Source organism: Bubalus bubalis, chromosome 4 (assembly GCF_019923935.1).
Source record: "Bubalus bubalis isolate 160015118507 breed Murrah chromosome 4, NDDB_SH_1, whole genome shotgun sequence".
NCBI lineage: Eukaryota > Metazoa > Chordata > Mammalia > Artiodactyla > Bovidae > Bubalus > Bubalus bubalis.
This window is the reverse complement of record NC_059160.1, coordinates 147,548,999-147,572,322: the sequence shown is the minus strand read 5'-3', so window position 1 is coordinate 147,572,322 and position 23,324 is coordinate 147,548,999. Positions and strand designations below refer to the sequence as shown.

General features: G+C 43.2%; 1 protein-coding gene and 1 non-coding gene across 5 annotated transcripts in view; both read left to right on the top strand.

Moving 5' to 3' along the window:
- MICU1 (mitochondrial calcium uptake 1) overlaps window positions 1-18,370 on the top strand; it is a 223,646-nt gene extending 205,276 nt beyond the window's left edge. For all 4 annotated transcript variants that reach the window (XM_006077074.4, XM_006077073.4, XM_006077072.4 and 1 more), the window contains 2 exons: window positions 16,343-16,432; window positions 17,386-18,370. In XM_006077074.4, the coding sequence (XP_006077136.4) occupies window positions 16,343-16,432; window positions 17,386-17,546 (251 nt within the window). In that variant the 3' untranslated portion in view covers window positions 17,547-18,370. The remainder of the gene's footprint in view (window positions 1-16,342; window positions 16,433-17,385) is intronic.
- On the top strand, window positions 4,763-4,835 carry TRNAR-CCU. Its single transcript has one exon. It is a non-coding gene; the product is annotated as a tRNA-Arg (tRNA).
- Window positions 18,371-23,324: the final 4,954 nt, after the last annotated feature.

The following is a 23,324-nucleotide window of genomic DNA, read 5'->3' as shown; positions in this document are numbered from 1 at the left end:
AGCCCTGTGTTTTAGACTTGACACAGATTGCACAAGAAAAGACTAGCATGTGCTTGGCAACCATTCCAAGTTCCTTCCCTCTGCCAGATGTGCCTGTCTTTTACAGGCTCTCCTTGCACTCTCCCCTTTTAAACCTTCCTTAGCCTGATAGTCAGACTGGTGATTTTTCCATGGATTTGAGTTCTGTACCAATTCTGCTTCCACAGAATCATGATATTTCACTGCTGAGATAAATCTTAGAAGAGAGGAGGAAAAATACAGTGGTTAACCACACAAGCCTGGATTTGAATCTTGGCTCCATCTTTGACTAGTTTAGTGTATGTGTATGTGCATGCTTAGTCACTTACAACTTTTTGTGACCCCGTGGACTGTAGCCCTCCAGGCTCCTCTGTCCATGAGATTTTCCAGGCAAGAAAACTGGAGTGGGTTGCCATTTCCTCCTCCAGGGGATCTTCCCAAACAGGGATCGAACCCACATTTCCTGCATCGCCTGCATTGGCAAGTGGATTCTTTACCACTGAGCCACCTGGGAAGCCTGACTAGCCGAGTAGCTTTGGGCAATTTCTGAATTTAGTTTCTGTGTTTTTAAGATCAGGATAACTATATCCACCTCACAGGATTGTTCTGAGGATAAATCTACATATAACACTTAACCTTGTGCCTGTCATGCACTGAATGTTGAGTAAATGCCTGCTGCTTGCATTATGAGGTTGATGATATAAGTAGATTTAGCATGGCTCATGCATTCATTCAGCTGGCAGCATAGGCACTGTGCTGGGCACAGGCCTCTGCTCTCAAGAAGCTCACAATCCATCAGGGGAGAAAGAAGAGGATACAAGTTGTTCAAGTTGTGATAGGTGCTAATTAGAGCCTCTGACCTCTATGGGAGGTGGGGGAAGAGTACATTTGAGTGGACATATGAGTACCTTTGTCTGCCTGCTATTCTCAGTCTCAGCTGTCTTCATTTTTTCCTAAAAGGTTAGGACCTTCAGAAGTTGGCACCTTTTAGAGGCCCTGGCACTATCTCTTCCTTGGCTATTTTAGAGCTTGCAAACCTGTCTTTAGACATAATTTAGCACAGAATTTCCCAAACAGCATTATGAAGAACATTATATACTGCAATATGTTAATGGTTCTGTGGGTTTAAAACAAAACCCCAAAAAGTGTTCCATGGTTCAAATAAGTTTGGAAAATGCCAAGTTATACAGAAATTCTTCCTGTAGCACTACTCCTGCCAACTTTTTAATATGCTAATGTGCATTATTAATCTCCAAGAGAGTGATAAAATTCCCAAACTTGACTTGCCCTAAAATGTCTTTTAACAACTTACAGAGCTAATGTTCCTCAGAACAGTTGGAGAACCAAGGCAGGTGGCAATTGCAGATTTACATTCCAGTGTGATCTAATCCCTCTAGAGTGAAAACGGCAAATTTTGTTGAAGCTATTTCTTTAGTTCCTCATGGCCCATGTGAAAAAGACAACTGTCAGGCAAGAATGAGATGTCTTTGGTGAATTTGACCATCTGGAGAAACAACCTTTCTACATAAACTAACAGTATGTTTCTACTATGGGTCATCTCTTGTTTCGCACTTAAGAGGATTTGGTTCTATTGCTTATTCATATACATATTGGGCATAAAGTTAGATGTATAACCTCTCAAGGGCTGTCTGAATGATTTACCTAGTCTGCTGAAGAAGGTAATGGAAAATTGAACATGACTCCTTCCCCATGGCATCCTGTGATGGAACAGTTAGAAATTATTTGAATTGGAGCTCTAGAATGAACTATGGCCTGTATGACTTAGAGTGTTCTTATTTCTGCCAAGAGCATAAAAGGTTTCCAGGTGGTGAAAAGCCCCATTATAAAACACCTTAGAATATTAGAGATTTGGGAAACTTGTAGGTCCAGTTGTGCCTCCTGTGTACTTTGAACTATAATACAGGAAACAGTGGCACAAATATAATCCGTGACCTTTAGTAGTCATGCTCCAGCACCGGCCCACTTAAATTGAAAATCATAATTTATGACACAGTTGCCCTCAATTCTGTATAGTCATTCTATAAGTACAATTTACCTAATTACCTGACAAGTCAGGAAAATAAATAGTAAAACCTGTGGCATAACTCCTACAAGGTGCCCTCTGCAACCCCAAGTATTTTTACTGAAAGGTATTTTTATGGAAAAGGAAATACAAAATGAGGCACCTTACCCTTGGTTGCTCAGCTAATAAGTAGAGCCAGAATTCAACCTCAGGGCTCTCTGATCCCAAAGCCTGTATTCTTTCCATACCATCATGTTGTCTCTCTATACCCCAAAACGCTTCTGGGATTTGAAAATCTTTGCTGAATGTAATCTAGGAGGAGACAAGGCAGGTTCACCATTCTGAACTCTGGTTCTCAGTAGCGTGGGGAGGACAGGCACTAGCTTGTTTCCTCCCAGTTCCCTTTAGTTAAGAATTGACCATTCTTGGCTGGGAATAGAGTCCTTTTGATAAACTCTGATGTTTTGGAGTCAGTGCCCTTCTGTTAAATATGGAATAGGACATTTTTCCCCCTACAGTTGTCTCTTCTGTTCAGAACCATGTTTTCCAGCTCAGACACACTCTGACATCTGTAGTGCATACTCTACAGTGACACAGATTCTTGGAATTGTCTATCTAGCTTCTTATGCCCACAAAGGAACGTCTTAGTAGACACATCTATGTTGTTCACTTTTCTGACCATATTACTCTTCGGTGAAAAAACCAATACACAAAGGCCTGCAATTACTTAAATATGGTCATCTAGCAAGGAAAGTTGGTACCCCTTTGAAGGATCCCACAGAACAGAAAATATATATGTCTATACTAAGCTGTCATTTCTGAACATCAAATTATAGGATATACAGATGTGGACTTCTGAACTTCTAATGATCCAGGTGTTCCTTATCACCTCTACTTGTAGGTGTAGCAGTGTTTTATTATACTTTCAGAGACACTTCCAACATCTAGCATTTATTGAAAGTTAAATATACTCAAGAAGTTTGTAAGCATAAATTCTGGTTTTAAACTCAAACCTGATTTTGAGTCACTGTAACTCACTAGCTTTGTGTCTCTGAACGAATCACTGAAGCTTTCAAACTTCAGTTTCCTGATCTGTAGAGTGGTGATATAGACTCCTTGCCTCAAGCCACTGAGAGAATCAAATGAGATAATCCTATATTGAAGAAAGTAGGGAAAACCACTAGACCATTCAGGTATGACCTAAATCAAATGCCTTACAATTATACAGTGGAAGTGAGAAATAAATTCAAGGGATTAGATCTTATAGACAGAGTGTCTGAAGAACTATGGACGGAGGTTCGTGACATTGTACAGGAGGCAGTGAAGAAGACCATCCCCAAGAAAAAGAAATGCAAAAAGGCAAAATGGTTGTCTGAGGAGGCCTTACAAATAGATGAGAAAAGAAAAGAAGCAAAAGGCAAAGGAGAAAGGGAAAGATAAACCATTTGAATGCAGAGTTCCAAAGAATAGCACAGAGAGATAAGAAAGCCTTCCTCAGTGATCAATGCAAAGAAGTAGAGGAAAACAATATTATGGGAAAGACTGAAGATCTCTTCAAGAAAATTAGAGATACCAAGGGAACATTTCATGCAAAGATGAGCACAATAAAGGACAGAAACGGTATGGACCTAACAGAAGCTGAAAATATTAAGAGGTGGCAAGGATACACAGAAGAACTATACAAAAAAGATCTTCGTGACCCAGATAATCATGATGATGTGATCACTCGCCTAGAGCCAGACATCTTGGAATGCAAAGTCAAGTGGGCCTTAGGAAGGAAGCATCACTATAAACAAAGCTAGTGGAGGTGATGGAATTCCAGCTGAGCTATTTCAAATTCTAAAAGACAATGCTGTTAAAGTGCTGCCCTCAATAGGCCAGCAAATTTGGAAAACTCAGCAGTGGCCACAGGACTGGAAAAGGTCAGTTTTCATTACAATCCCAAAGAAAGGCAATGCCGGAGAATGTTCAAATTACTGCACAATTGCTCTCATCTATAAAGAAAGCTGAGTGACAAAGAATTGATGCTTTTGAACTGTGGTGTTGGTGAAGACTCTTGAGAGTCCGTTGGACTGCAAGGAGATCCAACCAGTCTATCCTAAAGGAAATCAGTCCTGAATATTCATTGGAAGGACAGATGCTGAAGCTGAAGCCCCGATACTTTGGCTACCTGATGTGGAGAACTGACTCATTGGAAAAGACCCTGATGCTGGGAAAGATTGAAGGCAGGAGGAGAAGGGGACAACAGATGATGAGATGATTGGATAGTATCACCGACTTGATGGACGAGAGTTTGAGCAAGCTCCAGGAGTTGGTGATGAATGGGAAAGCCTGCATGCTGCAGTCCATGGGGTCGCCAAGAGTTGGACACTACTGAGCAACTGAAGTGAACTGAACTTAATCCTTTATTATTATACTAGATTGAAATTATGACTATAGACAGCCACCTGTTCTGTTTTCAACCCCAAAGTACTGACTTTCCTCTATTTATCTTCAGTTCAGTAAGGTGCTAATAGATTAGAAACATCCTCTCCGGTTATGGCAATTTGGCAAAAAGTATCACCCTAGACCGTGATATGGCTTACTGTTTGTTCTCTTAGAAATATTTGGCAAAACTAATACAATTATGTAAAGTTTAAAAACAAAATAAAAAAAAAAAGTAGTATCTACTGCTTTTTTCAGCCACTTTTTGAGATTTGTATTAATTTAGAAGTTGTGATTTCTCTGGTGGTCCAGTGGCTAAGACTCTGCACTCCTTATGCGGGGGGCCCAGGTTCAATCCCTGGTCAGGGAATTAGATCCCACATACTGCAACTAAGACCCAGTGCAGCCAAATAAAAATCAGAAAAAAGGAAAAAAGAAGTTGTAAGTTGCTTTGTTTTTAATGAGGAAAATTGGAGCTTTTAGTTTCTCCGAAAATTCATCATTCATCTAAAATATCCTGGGATTATTGCTTTCAGAAGGCATTGTTTTTCATTGTTTATTCACTGTCGTGTGCAGGTCTTTGCAACCCCATTGACTTCAGCACGCCAGTTTTCCCTGTCCTTCACTATCTCCCAGTTTGCTCAAACTTAAGTCCATTGAGGCAGTGATGCCATCCAATCATCTTATCCTCTGTTGTCCCCTTCTTCTCCTGCCTTCAATCTTTCCCAGCATTGAAGTTTTTTCCAGGGAGTCAGCTCTTCACATCAGGTGGCCAAAGTATTAGAGCTTCAGCTTCAGCATCCGTCCTTCCAATGAATATTCAGGACTGATTTCCTTCAGGATTGAATGGTTTGATCTCCTTGCTGTCCAAGGGACTCTCAAGAGTCTTCTCCAGCAGTAATTCTTCAGCACTCAGCCTTCTTTATGGTCCAGCTCACATCCATGCATGACTACTGGAAAAACCATAGCTTTGACTATACACACCTTTGTCGGCAAAGTGATGTCTTTACTTTTTAATCCAATGTCTAGTTTTGTCACAGCTTTTCTTCCAAAGAGCAAGCGTCTTTTAATTTCATGGCTGTGGTCACCATTCTCAGTAACTTTGGAGCCCAAGAAAATAAAATCTGTCATTGTTTTCACTTTTTCCCCATCTCTTTGCCATGAACTGATGGGACCAGATGCCATGATCTTAGTTTTTTGAATGTTGAGTTTTAAGCTAGCTTTTTCACTGTTCTCTTTCACCCTCATCAAGAGGCTCTTTGTTCCTCTTCACTCTCTGCCATTAGAATAGTATCATCTGCCTATCTGAGATTGTTGATATTTCTCCTGGCATTCTTGATTCATGCTTGTGATTCATCCAGCCTGGCATTTTGCATGATGTACTCTGCGAACTTAAATAAGCAGGGTGAAGTATACAGCCTTGACATACTCCTTTCCCAGTTTGGAACCAGTCTGCTGTTTCATGTCCGGTTCTACCTGTTGCTTCTTGACCTGCATACAGGTTTCTCAGGAGACAGGTAAGATGGTTTAGTATTCCCATCTTTTTAAGAATTTTCCACAGTTTGTTGTAATCCACACAGTCAAAGGCTTTAGCGTAGTCAATGAAGCAGAAGTAGATGTTTTTCTGAAATTCCTTTGCTTTTTCTATGATTCAATGGATGTTGGCAATTTGATCTCTGGTTCCTCTGCCTTTTCTAAATCCAGCTTGTACATCTGGAAGTTCTTGGTTAACGTACTGCTAAAACCTAACTTGTAGGATTTTGAACATTACCTTGCTAATGTGTGAAATGAGCATAATTGTACGACAGTTTAAACATTCTTTGGCATTGCCTTTCTTTGGGATTGGAATGAAAACTGACATTTCCAGTCCTGGGTCCACTGCTGAGTTTTGCAAATTTGCAGGCATATAGAGTATAGCACTTTAACAGCATCCTCTTTTAGGACTTTAAATAGCTCAGCTAGAATTCTATCACCTCCACTAGGTCTGTTCATAGTAATGCTTCCTCAGGCCCACTTAACGTCACACTCCAGGATTTCTGTCTCTAGGTGAGTGACTATATCATGGTTATCTGGGTCATTAAGACCTTTTTTGTATAGTCAAGAATACACAGAATATACCTTTTGTATATTCTTGCTACCTTTTTTTAATCTCTTCTGCTTCTCTTAGGTCCTTGCTGTTTCTGTCCTTTATTGTGTCCATCTTTGCATGAAATGTTCCCTTAGTATCTCCAATTTTCATTATTTAACTTCTCTATTCCTAGGACTGTGTGTGTGTGTGTGTGTGTGTGAGAGAGAGAGAGAATCGCTCAGTCATGTCTCTTTGTGACCCCCATGGACTGTAACCCACCAGGCTTGTCTGTCCATGGAATTCTCCAGGCAACAATACTAGAGTGAGTAAGCCATTCCCTTCTCCAGGGGATCTTCAGGACCCAGGGATCAAACCCAGGTCTCCTGCATTACAGGCAGATTCTTTACCATCTGAGCCACCAGGGAAGCCCTGTTCCTAGGACTATCTCTGCCCTATCAATATCTCTAGTATCTGTAGCAATCAAAGGGCAGATGCTTTAACCTCTGAGCCACCAGGGAAGCCCAGAATTGTCTACTAGACTGTAAATTCTTAAGGACAAGAACCATGTTTTCCACATCTTTGTGTCCTGCTCTGAGCCTAGAATAATTATTTATATATAGTAGATATTTAATTAATGTTGAATAAATGAGTGAATTAATTCTTAACCTGATCAGATCCTGAAAAGGATGGTATAATTCTCTAATAAAAGCCTAGGGTGAGGGGGAAGACAAGAGGAGTATGACACCTTCCCTTGTCATTAATTCCCATGACACATGGGCAAGTCACAATTTTTCTGACCTCAAGTTAGATGTTATACTAAGTATCGCCAAGCATTCTTCCAGATTTGAAATTCTGTAACTAAATCAGCTTTTTACCGTATGTAGTAATGTTTTAAGGAACATGTTGTAGCCTAAAGCTGTATCCAAATCTGTGAAAATGAACTGACTTATAATTATCAAATACATTTGAAATCAGAGCAAGGCTGTTGAATTCCCAGAAGAATGGTGGCAGTTTTAATTTATTTTCTTGTTAGGAAATCTAAAACTTAATTAGATCTTGGCTAGTGCCTTGATAAGAGCTAATTTATGAAGCTTGGTGTAGTACTTGCAGAAAAGCGACAGCTCCATAAAGTGTGCCTAGAATGAGCATAGCTGTATATAAAGTATGATTTGAGGAATCTCCCAAGGACATTCCCAACCATAAATACCTTGCCTACTTTCTTGCTTACAACAAATTACAACAGATTTGCAGCTTAAAATACCACCTGTTTATCATACTAGTTTTCATAAGTCAGAGAGTCAGGCACAATGTAACTGGGTTCTCTGCTCAAAGTCTTTAACAAGACAGAAATCAAGGCATCAGTAGGACTGCTTTCTCATCTGGAGTTCACAGATGGTCCTCTTCCAAGCTTATTTGGGTTCTTAGTAGAATTCAGCTCCTTTTGGTTGTAGGACTGAGGTTCCTTTTTCATACTGGCTGTTGCTCTCAGCAGGCCACTGCAGTTCTTGCCATGTGGCCCTCTTACAGTATGGCAGCTCACTTCTTCAAAGCCAGCAGGAGAATCTCTTTCCTCAGTGTGCGAGATGGGTTCTTACATAATTGTAATCATGAGAATGACTATCCCATTACCTTATCCATATAAAGTAACCTAATTACAAGAGTGGTATCACGTCCTATTCACAGGTCTTGCCCACTTTCAAGGAGAGGAGATTTTACAGGGTGTGGGGATCTTGAGGACCATCTCAAAATTCTACCCATCATACCGGCTGTAATTCCAGAAATTACCAGTTAAATTCTTTGAGGACTTCTGAAGATATGCACATTTTAATTCATCTAAGCCATGTTATCTAAAAGGATGTTAACATGTCAGTCATAAAATTTTAGGGCTTAAAGGGAGCTTAGAAATCATTTTACTTAAGCAATAAATGCTGGAGAGGGTGTGGAGAAAAGGGAACCCTCTTACACTGTTGGTGGGAATGCAAACTAGTACAGCCACTCTGGAGAACAGTGTGGAGATTCCTTAAAAAACTGGAAATAGAACTGCCTTATGATCCAGCAATCCCACTGCTAGGCATACATACTGAGGAAACCAGAATTGAAAGAGACACATGTACCCCAGTGTTCATCGCAGCACTGTTTATAATAGCCAGGACATGGAAGCAACTTAGATGTCCATCAACAGATAAATGGATAAGAAAAGCTGTGGTACATATACACAATGGAGTATTACTCAACCATTAAAAAGAATACATTTGAATCAGTTCTAATGAGGTGGATGAAACTGGAGCCTATTATACAGAGTGAAGTAAGCCAGAAAGAAAAACACCAATACAGTATACTAACGCATATATATGGAATTTAGAAAGATGGTAACAATAACCCTATATACGAGACAGCAAGAGAGACACTGATGTATAGAACAGTCTTTTGGACTCTCTGGGAGAGGGAGAGGGTGGGATGATTTGGGAGGATGGCATTGAAATACGTATAATATCATAGGGAACTAGTCGCCAGTCCAGGTTCGATGCACGATACTGGATGCTTGGGGCTGGTGCACTGGGACGACCCAGAGGGATTACCAGGTATGGGGAGGGAGGAGGGAGGAGGGTTCAGGATGGGGAACACATGTATACCTGTGGCGGATTCATTTCGATATTTGGCAAAACCAATACAATATTGTAAAGTTTAAAATAAAATTAAAAAAAAAAGAAATAATTTTACTTAAACCCTCACTTCCTTGTTTTTAACTTCTTCAATTACACTTGAAGGAAAATGGCTTGCTCAAATCACAGCTAGTGTGATACAAAACTGAGACCAGAGATTCCAGTTCATTCACTTCCATACCACTGTTCTGTCAAGTGCGCAGCACTCACTGCCACTAGAAGGGTCTAGAGAATTCTATAGGTGACTCAGTGCTTTTATGAGAAGACAAAAATGGGGGAAAGTTTACAGCAAGAATGTACAGGAGAGCATCCCCAGACAGCCGTAGCATGAAGACAGGAAATGGGAATATCATAAAGATGTGTGGAGAAGAGGTTATGGGGAAAAGCTCCTATTTTGTAAATTCTTGTATTTTTATTATTTATTTATTTATTGGCCATGCTGCCAAGCATGCAGGATCTTAGTTCCCTGACCAAGGATTGAACCTGTACCCCCTGCAGTGGACACACAGCTTAACCACTGGACCTCTAGGCAAGTCCTTATAAATTCTTTTAAAGTTTGTGGGAGGCAGGCTCCTGTGCTTCAGTTCATTATTTCATTTTGTAAGAACATTTATGTGTGAAGGAGAGTGCTTGCCAGGATTCCATTCATTTAAGACAAAGCCATCCATTTTTAAAACAAAAGTATTCATACTGTAGGCACAGAAGCTCAAATTCTGAAAGAAATGTTTGCTTTATGAGGCACTTTCTCTATCTGCAGAGAACTAATTTATTTTCCCCAAAATTTAAAGTCACTTAGCAGTTCTAAAGATTGATTCTGGCTTACCTCTGTTGCTTTGAATACGTTGTGATTTAGTGAAATTATTTATAAGTGCCCCAAGGAGAAGGAGAGCTGCTTTAGGGACTCATGATTACCATTGAAGGAGAGAGGAAAGAGGGTAAGATAAACCACCAAAACACCCACTTAAAGAGACAAGACCATCAGCCAGCTTTATATCCTGCTATGAAAAGGATCAGAAAGAAATTACACCAACTGGGCAAGTATAGAGGTTAGTATTTAATGCAAGCGCTGCTTTGCAGGGGTTTCAGGGGCTACTGCCCTTAGAGACCTCTGCAGTTTTGATAAGACACTTGTTAAGATGAAGAGTATTTAGCCTTTTGTATCATTTCAGCAAGCTGAACTTAAATATGTCAGTTGCTTTCAACTTTAGTTATCAGAGATTCAGACTCTCTTGAGGCTGACAACTGTAGCCCACCAAGGAAGTAATTTTGCAAAGCAAGCATCAAAGCCACTTCCAAGATTGAGGTTAGAATAATGTAAAGAAGCGGTTATCTAAATAATGACACGTGCTCTTGGTGGAATGCTGTGCAGCTGTCAAAAAGGAATTGTTTATGTATTGGAATGGAATTATTTCTTAGATATGTTGTTAAATGAGTCAAGGAAAACCATATATTTAAATCATTTTGTGGGAAGAAGTGAAGAATAAATATTTGATTTTATATCTATGAAATATTTCTAGGGAAACTAGAGATGTTCATTGCTTCTGGACAACATCTGGAGGGGGATGGGACATAACTTTGAGAAGGAGACTTCAACCCTTTTGTACCATTTGAATTTCAAACAGCTAAATGTATTATATAATGAAAAATACCTTTTTAAAATAAAAAATAATGAAAATTTAAAAGAGTCAAAGAAGGAGAAGCAAATATGGTAAATTTTGGTAAAATGGTAAATTGGTCTCGAGGTAAGACCTGGCTGTGTTATAAAGGTTTCCCTGCAAGGAGATTTGCCTGGCCCCTTGCCAGTCTGTCCTGATGGCAAATCTATCCTAATGCTCTCATCCCCACCTGCACCTCTGTTCAAGCTGTCTAGTTGGGCATTAGCCTCCTTTCCTGCTTCCAGTACTTACTCAAACTGATTCCTCCACCACCTACTACTTACTACTTTACATGCCATATCTGGAGCGGTCTGTCTCTTTAATCCTTTAGAATGAGGATCCAAAATGTACCTCTAACCAAATACAAACTATTCCACTGTAACCCATGTGTGTCTGTTAATATGTCTGATAATTCTCCTATATGTTTCACAATCTTAATGATATGTATGGTTTCCCCCACTGAACTGTGATTGCCTTCTGAATGTGGTGCCTGAAATCACTGCCTAATGGAGCTGGTAGAAATGCTTGCCTTTTGTGGACAAATGTGATGAGCATTTTTAATGACACCAGATACAGTACTGGACAATGGCAATAAACCTTACTGTCAGCCAGTTTTACTAGGTTAAGCATGTAAGCCTATTGAAACAGTCATCTGGAATGATGCTCTGAGGTTTGGAAAACCTGGCCACAGTTTTTTTTCTGGCATATACCAGTATTTAAGAGCCAGGATCACCAGCATCACCTTTGACAGGTGGACAGCCTGAGCACACAGAGCTGGTCAGCCTGCCTGTGGCTCAGAAGCACTGTGCATAACACAGAGTGTTATAGTTTTCATTATTAGTGTACTGCATTACTCTTGGCTCCTGAAATTGCTTGTTATCCTACATGTTGTCCTTTCCTTCCCACCCCCACCCCCTTCAGTCAGGTTGAAATGTGTGTGTTGTATTAGCCAAAGTATCCTGGAAGAAGATGCAAAAGAAAGGACAAGTGCTCTTTAAAGGAAAATCCTTCCCCCTGTCCCCACCTTCCCCGAAGCCATCTAGGGATGGACTTAAGAAACTAAGACCTCTACATCATAAGCCTTTTCAGAGCTGAAGCGGAAATGTCTCCCTCACTTAACCTTGGCTGTCACAAGCCAGCTTTTGATTTTCTCCACTACGGTCCAGGAAGACAGGAATCATCACATGGCCACACAGCTAGAGACTGTCAACTCAACTTGGCGTATCACCTTTCCAAACACCTTTGCATTAGGAAGAGACAGGCAGCTCCTAATTGGGTCACACTGTGCATAGCTCAATTTATGCATCACAGGCAGAACTCCCAGGGCCACCTTTATTTCATATGCTCTTCATTGGGTTGCATTTTAGTAAACCTTTCAAGTTGTCCCTAAAATCATCAGTATACGTTCCAAGGGAATGCTGATGTCCTCCATCATACAGGACGTCAGATCCGTGGTCAGACCACAGTGCTGGCTCCTCACAACCCCCAGTTGTTATTCAGTTATTCATCCCTGCCCACTAGCGAGGAGTAATTCATATTTTGGCTTTTCTTCCACCTGAGTTCTTTCTGTTAACTTATGCGAGATTCCTGAGAATTTCCTGGTGGTCCCGTGGTTAAGACTCCACAGTTTCACTGCCAAGGACACAGATTCAGTTGCTAGTCAGGGAACTAAGATCCCACAAGTTGCATGGCATGCCCTCCCCCCCAAAAAAAATAGAGTGACAGATTCATGGGGGGATCCACTGTCCATATAAGGGATGGAGTGAGCCCAGTGTGTATAGGAAAAAGCATGGGCTGAAAGTCAGGAGACCTAGATTCTAGACACAGCCCTGCTACCAGCTAGCTTTGTGGCCCTGAGCAAGTCATTCAAATCCTTTGCATTTTGTGTTTCCTCTGAGGTCTCTTCTAGTTCTAAGATTCTCTGATTCCAAATGGATATTTGGGCTCTTATCCCTCCAGAACTCTCCTTTCCTCTGTTCGAGTACTGTTGTGAATAGATAGTTTTGTGTAATATAGCTTCTGACATTATAGTCACACAAACTCCGTATGTATTTCTTTGTGCTGCTGAATTGTCCAGTCACGGACTATGCCAGAGAGTAAACTGGGGACCTGGCTCATCTCAGATTCTGCTTGGACTTTTCAAAGAGCCAGATGGTTAACACATTTTTGAGTGCCAGTGAGCCTGCTTCTGCAAATTCCTCCCCATCCCAATCTAGTAGAAATCACCCAGTCTCATGCCCATCTATTGTTCAGGCAACTGGAGCAGATTTGTACCAAAGGAATGGATAGGCCTTGGAAACCTAGGCCTTCTCCAGGGGGATTTCATGCTCCATAGGGACATCTTTCAGATTAGAATCCCAACCATCCATCAGTTAGCATCATTAAATAGGCGAGGCCCGCATTCCAGTACCAACAACTGGTCTGCATGGAGAAGCTGAGATCTGGGGCAGAAGTGGTGGGGGATTGTTGTTGCTGTGATTTAGTTATGATTTTGTGGTTCAGAGATGTGGAAGCAAATCGGAATGAGCCAGCTCTTGGGACCAGCTGTCAAGCACTTGGCTTGTAATCTGTCACCCTACTTGTCCCCAGTACTCTTGGCTGGAGCGCACCAGCTAGTTTAATGTTCCACTGCTCTGATTCACACCCTGGGGCCCTGTCTGAGGATCTCAGACAGTGAAAGGGCGCCCCAGCCAGGCCCTTTGCTGGCTGGTAACATCCCAGTGGTTTGAATACCACACAGCCCTGGTTTTCGTCTTGTAGTACAGAGGGCATCAGAGCCCTCTCCATGTGAGATGAAACATATTCTGTAACTGTTCTGTTAAGAGATGGCCTTTGTAATGAGGCATTCTCACCTGTGGAATTGAGAAGTCCCTGTTCTGCAACCACTTAATACCACTTCAGTGAGCTTTTCACCTGAAAAAGCCAAGAGCTCTCACTGACAATGAATATTATTTATTTAATGGTTTATTTAGAGGAGAAGGTCCATCTTCATAGGGAATAGGATGGGCACTGGGAGCATCAAGAAGAATTGATGATGGGCACTCTGCCCTGAGAGAACTGAGAGAAAAAGAGGTGTAGTTATCTGTTAAAACAGGTGTGGTATTGATGTGAAAAGGGCATGGTTAACAAACATTGGCAGAGAAAGGAATGGTTAACATAAAGTGTCCGTATTTATCTAATATAGAACAGGTTTTGAACCGCTTCTCAGTACACATTTCTGTGGCTGCATAGGGTAGTCTGGTAAATGACCACAATTTGAGAGCACCCAGGGTCTTCTGATCTTATTCTCTTTTCACTGAGCAATCTTCTGAGGTGAATTGTTTCCTTAGTAGATTTTCCTACTGAGAAGTATAATGACCAGCTGTTATCCCTTTAGTTCTCTTAACAGTTACTGTTTTCCTTGCAAATTGGCCTTCTGCTTTCTCTTCCTTCCCCAGGCCATTTAGCTAGCAGGAATTGGTTCTGCCTGAGCCAGCTGAGAGAATAAAGTGTCCAAACCTACCAGGAGAAGTTTCTAAACCCTAAAACTTCCACAGTCTGGTAGAGGCCCCATCTCCCCTGGCAGCACTTGACTACATCTCATGAACATCCACACAGTAGGTAGTCTGCTTAAGTCTTGTAGTTCCGAGGGATGGGGATTCCTCTTTCATGCTAACTCATGTCCTGGGAGGAAGTGCAGTGTGAGCGGTAACCTAAAGCCGCAAGAGGAGGATTCTGGCCCTTCACGCCCTGTGAGCAGCCTAGTCCCCTCCAGCCAGAGACTGTGGACACTGAGGCACAGCCCAGCTTGTGGCCTTTATACCTTCCTTCTGTCCTTCACCACACAAGATCCTCAGCTATTTCTGTGTACCTCCACTCCTGTCTCTTGCCCTCAGATTCTGGAAAACGCCAGTGAACCACTCTTTGCACTACTAAGCCACCTTAGCAGTTATCTTGTGGCATCTCCTCTTTTGGATATGAGAAATTGTATCCAAAGAGATCACATAACTCCAGCAGGGTCACACGAGCAAGTTGGTGGAGCCAAGACTAGAGCTCAGGTCTTATGACTGCAAGCAGTTTTCCTCCTGCGTCACCTTGCTCCTCTGCCTTGTTCTGGCATTTGTATCAGCTGACCTTGAGAGCACGGTGGAGAATGTATGGAGGCACAGAGGTGAAATGAGAGATCAAATGCAGAAAAAAAATGACAAGAACTGAAATTATAGGAATGAAATAAGCAGAGAAAACACGCTGACTTTAAAAAGTTTACATTGCTTCTGGAAGCAGCAGTGGACAGAGGAGTCTGGCAGGCTGCAATCCCTGGGGTCACAAAGAATCAGACAGGACTTAGCGACTGAGCACACACAAATCTGAGGTTTATAGATACAAACACTTCGTTGCTAGTTGATTCATGAATAGAAATTCATCTTTTTCTCTCCTCTGAGTTTTACCTCACTTAAGAGTGTGTCTATAAGCAATAACATAATTTCTAGATGTAGCTAGATCAAGCTTGAGGATAAATGGCAGAGAAGGCAGGGGAAATCGCCTAATTTCCTTCCTGGCTTGTTTTTCATGAGAACCCAATTTTCACATGATTGCTAGTGTTTAACAGTAAATGTCAGAGAAAGAGAAAATGGCAGGAGAGAAGAGATTTTCTGATGAAGTCTGGAAAAAGGAAAAAAAAAAAGACTGTATTCTGATCTAGTGAGGTGGGGGCCACTGCTTCTCTCAAGGGGCACAGTTGGGAAAACAAAGTGGGTGATGGAAAACCTGTCAGGAGGAGGGGCAGGAGCTCAGCTGTGCATTTCCGCTGTTCATCAGAGCTGGTGGTGAAGCCTCAGTGCAGTCAGACTAGCCTCCTTGTTTCTCACCTCCCCGTCCTTTGGCTGCCTCATTATTTCCTTTTTTGTTACTGTGTTCTTTCCAGTGAGAGGGAAATGCCAAGATGGAGACTGTAATAATATCAGATATTCTTTACTTTTTGGCAAGGCACTCTTCTGGTAATAAGTTATTAGAACAGCCACTGCTATATGCTTGAGACTTAGAATTCCATCCTTAAATACTATGTGGATTGTAACTTTTAAAAATTTTATTATGGTAAAATATATATAACAAAAGCTGCCATTTAAGTCATTTTAAAGTATGTCAGTGGCATTCATTACATTCACAATGTTGTACAACCATCAATACTATTCCAAAAATTCTCCATCACCCCAAATGGTCAATCTATACCCATTAACCACTAACTTCCCAGCTGTTGGTAACCTCTTATCTACTTTCCCTATGAATTATTATCAGGCATTCTTGCTTAATTATATATACTTCCTAAAGTGTGGCAGCAATAGAAAAAAATGGAACCTGAAGTGAAAAGGAAGGGTGGTTGTGGATTAAAAACTGAATTATCACAAATACATCTGAAAATTTTTTACTATGATGGAATATTTTTATCCTTCCATTCAGAGAAAGCAAAACCAAAGGCCCTCTGCTGGGCTAACTCATGTCTTTCCTCTTTCAGCGACCATGCAGCAGGTAGCCAGAACAGTAGCTAAAGTGGAACTCTCAGATCACGTGTGCGATGTGGTGTTTGCGCTCTTTGACTGTGATGGTAAGTGGGGCCCCCTGGAGTCCGGCAGGAAAACCGAGCTCCACTGGCCTTGGTGTAGACACGGTTTCTGATGGAGCCGTGCAGACAGCTCTAGTGTACCAGCCGAGACTGTGACAGCAGCTTCTGGACTGGCTCCCGTACTCCCGCTGTACCGCTCTCCAGGCCAGCACCATCATCAGCCAGCCAGAAAGCCATCCAGAGTGAAAATCTAACTGCATCTTCCTCCCTTCTTGCAGTCCTCCTTTCCTGCCCTGCAGATCAAGTACAAACCCTTTAAGGAGGATACAGGCTCCTTAGGGACCTGTCTCCCTGCCTGCCTCGTTGGTTTCCTGGCCCTGCCTGCACCCGTGTGTCCAGCAACACCTCACTCAGTGTGGTTCTCCAGCAGCTGGACTGCCTCCTGCCCGGGCCTTTGCTTGTGCTATAACCACCGCTGAAATGCCTCCCCCGTCTCACTCCCCTGTGTGTGGCCAGTTCCTGCTCATCTTTTGGGAGTCAACTTTAGAGTCACCTCCAGGAAGTCTTGACTGATCTGTAATTGCACCCTCCCCATCCTGAGTTAGACATTCCTCCTCTGTGCCCCGTAGCATCCTTTCTTTACCCCATTATGACGTCTACCGTAATACTTAAATAATTTACTTGTCTCTCCCACAATCTGATGGTATTTCAAGGGACAAAGTCATTTTTATCTCTTTATTCTCAACATCTAGCACAGCACAGGACCTGACTATAATATAGTCTCATTCAACTTCTGTCACACTACACTGAATTGTCACTGAGTTGCAGTTGAAAACGTCAGGGAAGGCACAAATCAGTTCACTTTTAGCCAAGAGAATTGAATTTGGCCGTGAGAGAGTGCTAGGCTTTGGAACCGACACGATGTGACAGTGGAATTTTCTCATCTTTGTTCCAAGGCCTTCACTTATCCCTGTTGTGTTTGCCTCTTCTTCTAGGCAATGGAGAGCTGAGCAATAAGGAATTTGTTTCTATCATGAAGCAACGGCTGATGAGAGGCTTGGAGAAGCCCAAAGACATGGGCTTCACCCGCCTCATGCAGGCCATGTGGAAATGTGCACAGGAGACTGCCTGGGACTTCGCTTTGCCCAAACAGTAACCCGAAGCTGCACAAGGAGCCCCTCTCCACACCAGGCTCTTTGGGCAGAGCCTTGGCACAGCCTCCCTGCTGCTACTTCTGGAAATAGTACTCCCTTTCTCCTGGGAATGATCTTAGGATTCAAGTCTCCCCTGTCCCCACATTCTGCTAGGCTGATTCTGATCCAGTGAGTCTCTCTAGAGGTTCTCAAAAACATGAGCAAGTCCTAAAAGTGCAGACCCTTTGCATGTTCAACACTACTGTGCATTCAAGCACCTATGGATAAAGAATGCAGGCAACTGTCCACATACCTGCCAACCCTGGGAAACACCCAGTTCTCAAGCCGTCTTGCTCTGGATTTATATTAACAAGAACATTCCTTGCTTCTCCTCCTGCGGGTGTTTTTAAGCTACAAATTTGGGAAACCTCTGACAGAAAAAGGAAATCAGTGATGACTGATAACAAGGATGACCAAGACCCCCCGAGTTGGCAGGAAGCCTGGGCCCAAGGATGGATTTGTGTCAGTCCCCAGGGTGAGACTGGGGCCTGCTCCGAAAGGCCATGTGCACAGTGGGGATGGAGCGAGATTAGGAATTTAAAGCAGCTGCTTCATGGCTGTCCCCACTCCCTTCTTTTCCTCTCAGGCTCCCTAAGAAGACTCCAGCACGACTGTGCTTAGGAAGTGAACAGCAATTGAGCTCATGTTCCCTGCACGTGCCATTTCCCCTCCAGGTGTGTGCCTCTGGAGCTGAGGCCCAACTCAGAGCCTGTCTGTCCTCTGTCTTAAAAACACTTGTAAAATACCACTTTAATTATAACAGTTTGCAATAAACAACTCCCACACACAAAGGCTCCTGTGTCCTTTATTTTAGGATCCTCCAGGGCCCTTTCCATTTCACTTCTCCACTGGCTTTGAGATCCTGCTAGCAAGAGACCTATTTTCTTTCTACCAGAATCTGGTTCTTCCTGTTGAGAGGACACTTCAGGCATAAACAAAAAGTGAGGGTATCTGAAGGTTAGTGGTAGCGTTTTTCAACATGGTTTGGATAGCATTTCATCCTGGACCATGTTAGGTGGTCCATAATCACTCATGCCCCACGACAAGGAACTAAGATAGGGGTGGAGGGGGTGTGGGGGGATATGAGACATCATCTGGTACGGCAGATGTCAGTGTTAAGCACTATAGCAACTGGGAATTCCCTGGTGGTCCAAGGGTTAGGACTCCACATTCCCATGCTGAGGGCCCCAGTTCAGTCCATGGTCAGGGAACTATTAATAAAATCACACAAGCCTTGCAGCATGGCCAAAAAAAAAGAAAAAATCCATAGCAACCAGTGTTTTCTATGGATTTAGCTCTGCCACTGACTCAGTGTGACCTTAAGCAAGCAAGCAATTTCCCATCTGTTTTCTCAACTATAAAATGACAGGGTTGAGCTTAATGGGCTTAGAGGTTTCCTCCATGTCCAGAAACCTCTCCCTCAGCTCTTCTCCAGAGTACCTCCAACCTCCAAAACCTCCAAGTAATGCTCCCTGGCAAATAGGGTCTCGCTGCCAATGTAATAGAACCCCAATACCAAAAGCCCAGTGCTTCCTTTAAATCCTAAAAGTTGGTAGGGAGTGTTTATCAGCAAGAGAAGAGCAGAGATGTGGGTCTGCACCTGTGGACAGTGCCAACCCCAGCATTTTCTCCAGAGCAGTTTAATAAGTCTAGTCCTAAGATCTTTTCTGGGAGCAGATTAGATTATCTCTCAAAGGAGTTTGCCAGTATCTTCCAGTCTGTGCTTTCTTGGGGTACGTATTCTTGGTACCCAAGTGTAGCCTTTGTCTTGCTTATTGTCTCAGGGCTGAGGATCAGCAAAATATGAGCTTTTTCTTAAATTTGTCCCATGGTCCCCAAATCACTGTCTTCCCCAGTCCTTGTCTCTCCAGCCTGAAAGAAGAGTCCCATTCACAGCCTATGTGGGGCATTCATTCCCTCACGAGAGACCTGCCAACTGGCCTGCGTTCACCAAAGCTGAAAACCAGAGCACAGAAGGACAGGGTAAGGATCCCACCCACAACATCTTAGGCCTGGCATCAAGAGCACAGGTATGTGGAATTCCAGCTGAACTCCCGTTAGCTCCTAGGAGAGCCTGAGGAAGCAGAGGAGGTATGGGTGCTCAAGAAGACGGGAGAGCCACACCTCGGCACAGCAGGGCAAATGTGCAGATGAGAAGCACAAGCTAAGGCACCCGGAAGAGACCAGATGCCCCAAGGGAGGCTCTGACCAAGGACGCCTGTGAGTAGGGTGAGAGGATTCTAACAGGCAGAGTTTGGGAACACAGAAGGCTGATTTGTGTTCTCCTTTCATTCCCATTGTTTTTCTACCTAGATAGGATAACCTTTCCCTCTGCCATCAAGAGTCGCATCAAACTGTCCCTTTGTTGACCCCCTTCCAGACAAGATTAGTAGCCCCTCCATTACCTCCCAAGGATCACTTGCCCACCTATAAAAGCACTGCTGTAATTTGATGTAATTTTTGTGAGATTGTCACCCACCAAGTTCAGACCCGAAGCAGTGACGTGATCAAAGGAACTGTCCACCACCAAAGGCTAATTTTAAAATATGTCTCAGACAACGTAGAGGCGATACTAGCAGTGCCTCAGGAGATTCCTCCTGAGAGAGACTGGAGCCTGGGACCCTCTCCCAGAGCGCTTGCCCTTGCAGCTGGACAAACATCTCCTTGAGCAACAGAATGCAGAGAAACTACACGGAATTAAAAACAGCATGCCTGCCTCAATCAGTGCAGTTATGAACAATAAGATAAAAAGCTACAGACCAACTGCCACTTAGGTGCCAGGAGCAAAAGCAGGGTACTGCGCATGATCCCTGCACACAGCGCCTTCAAGGGAATGGGCAGAACACTGAACCCACCCTCCAGCCCCAGCTGTGAATCCGCTCCTATTCTCACCCCATTGAAGCAACCAGCCTGCCCTCCACGGGAGAGCAAGCAGGGCACTTGTTACCTGTTCTTGCCCTTTTGTGCTAGTCTAAGTCCCAATAAAGCTTCACCCGAATTCCTTATCTGGCCTCTTATCAATTTCTGTTAAAGAGTCTAGGGACCCAGGTCAGCTGCTGCTACTGCTAAGTCACTTCAGTCTTGTCTGACTCCATGTGACCCCATAGATGGCAGCCCACCAGGCTCCTCTGTCCCTGGGATTCTCCAGGCAGGAATACTGGAATGGGTTGCCATTTCCTTCTCCAGGTCAGTGACACTCCTAAACACACATACACACAAAAGTTGTCTACTTCTTGTTCTCTACTTCTTAAAAAAAAAAAAAAAATAGGACTTCCCTGGTGGTATAGTGGGTAAGAATCCACCTGCCAGTGCAGGAGACGGGTTCGATCCCTGGTCCAGGAAGATTCAATCCTGGTACAGGAAGAGTAGCTAAGCTGCTCTTAGCTGAAGAGCAGCTAAGCCTGAGCACCACAATTACTGAGCCGGTGCTCTAGGGCCCACGAGCTGCAACTGTTGAGACTGTGAGCTTCAACTGCTGAAGCCCGTGCCCCTAGAGCCTGCGCTCTGCAACAAGAGAAGCTGCTGCAGTGAGAAGCCTGAGCACCACAGCGAAGAGTAGCCCCCACTTGCAGCTAGAGGTAATCCTTCACACAGCAACAAAGACCCATCACAGCCAAAAAAAAAAAAAAAAATTATTTTAATATTTAAAAGTAAAAAGAAAAAAAAAATAATTGCAGTTCTAGCCCTTAGGCTTTGGACAGGAAAAGAAACTAAGAGGGGAGCCAAGCTGCTGGGCTTCTTTGATGGGCTCAGATGGGTTTCCTAGATGATCTAAGAGGAAGCAAGGAGAATGTGGAGAGAGGGTTAGTAAGGAAAGAGCATAAGAACATACATGATATTCAAAAATCATCATTTTATTAGCATTTCATGCCTATGCAGTTCAGGAAGCAACAGTTAGAACTGGACATGGAACAACAGACTGGTTCCAAATAGGAAAAGGAGTACGTCAAGGCTGTATATTGTCACCCTGCTTATTTAACTTATATGCAGAGTACATCATGAGAAATGCTGGGCTGGAAAAACACAAGCTGGAATCAAGATTGCTGGCAGAAATATCAGTAACCTCAGATATGCAGATGACACCACCCTTATGGCATAAAGTGAAGAGGAACTAAAAAGCCTCTTGATGAAAGTGAAAGAGGAGAGTGAAAAAGTTGGCTTAAATCTCAACATTTAGAAAACTAAGATCATGGCATCTGGTCCCATCACTTCATGGGAAATAGATGGGGAAACAGTGTCAGACTTTATTTTTCTGGGCTCCAAAATCACTGCAGATGGTGACTGCAGCCATGAAATTGAAAGATGCTTACTCCTTGGAAGGAAAGTTATGACCAACCTAGGTAGCATATTCAAAAGCAGAGACGTTACTTTGCCAACAAAGGTTCGTCTAGTCAAGGCTATGGTTTTTCCAGTGGTCATGTATGGATGTGAGAGTTGGACTGTGAAGAAAGCTGAGTGCTGAAGAATTGATGCTTTTGAACTGTGGTGTTGGAGAAAACTCTTGAGAGTCCCTTGGACTGCAAGGAGATCCAACAAGTCCATTCTAAAGGAGATCAGTCCTGGGTGTTCATTGGAAGGACTGATGCTAAAGCTGAAACTCCTATATTTTGGCCACCTCATGCGAAGAGTGGACTCATTGAAAAAGACCCTGACTCCAGGAGGGATTGGGGGCAGGAGGAGAAGGGGAAGACAGAGGATGAGATGGCTGGATGGCATCACCAACTCGATGAACATGAGTTTGGGTAAACTCTGGGAGTTAGTGATGGAGAGGGAGGCCTGGCGTGCTGGGATTCATGGGGTCGCAAAGAGTCGGACACGACTGAGCGACTGAACTGAACTGAACTACCTAGTTTTACGTCTGATTGGAATGTACACACTGAATCAGACTATGAAGCAAAGGGGAAGTCCAAGCAATGACTGCTACTAGATCAGGAGGAAAGGACAGCAGCATGGGAGCCAGGAGCCAGGTCCACAGGCCAGAGCATCCTCTCCAAGCCCAAGCACAGCCCAAGCCAGGTAATGTGTCCCAATAAGCAGCTCAGAAAAACAATGTGGAACAGAGTAGTTCAGCTTTCAGGCTTTGGGTGCCACCTTCTGGCAAGAAGGCTCAGCGCAAGGGAGTCGCTGAGCTGGAGCAGGGTAGGGGAATCGGCAGGAGTCCAGCCTGGCCCCAGTCCTGCTCTGGAGAATAGGCCTCCCAGGGACCTGGGTGGCGGGGGCTGGAGCTGGATGAACAGCCAGTGATGGACCATAACCATAAAAAAAAAGATGAGGTGGATATGATGATATTCCTGAGGGAAGGGAAGCAGCCATGTATCATTCTCTGTGGCTCCAGAACAGGAATTTTTACCAGCAAGTGAGGGTAAGAGCCATGTGGCTGGGCATTGAGCAGTCTTCAAGGAGTTTGCAGAAGGAAATTCAAAGTGAGGGGGGAAAAAAATAGCAGTAAGGTTAAGTGTAAGCTGTGTGATAGCACTTAGAAAAGCAGAAGGCTGTCTAATCCAGAAAATTCTGAAAGAGATGGGAATACCAGACCACCTGATCTGCCTCTTGAGAAATTTGTATGCAGGTCAGGAAGCAACAGTTAGAACTGGACATGGAACAATAGACTGGTTCCAAATAGGAAAAGGAGTTCGTCAAGGCTGTATATTGTCACCCTGTTTATTTAACTTCTATGCAGAGTACATCATGAGAAACGCTGGAAGAAACACAAGCTGGAATCAAGATTGCCGGGAGAAATA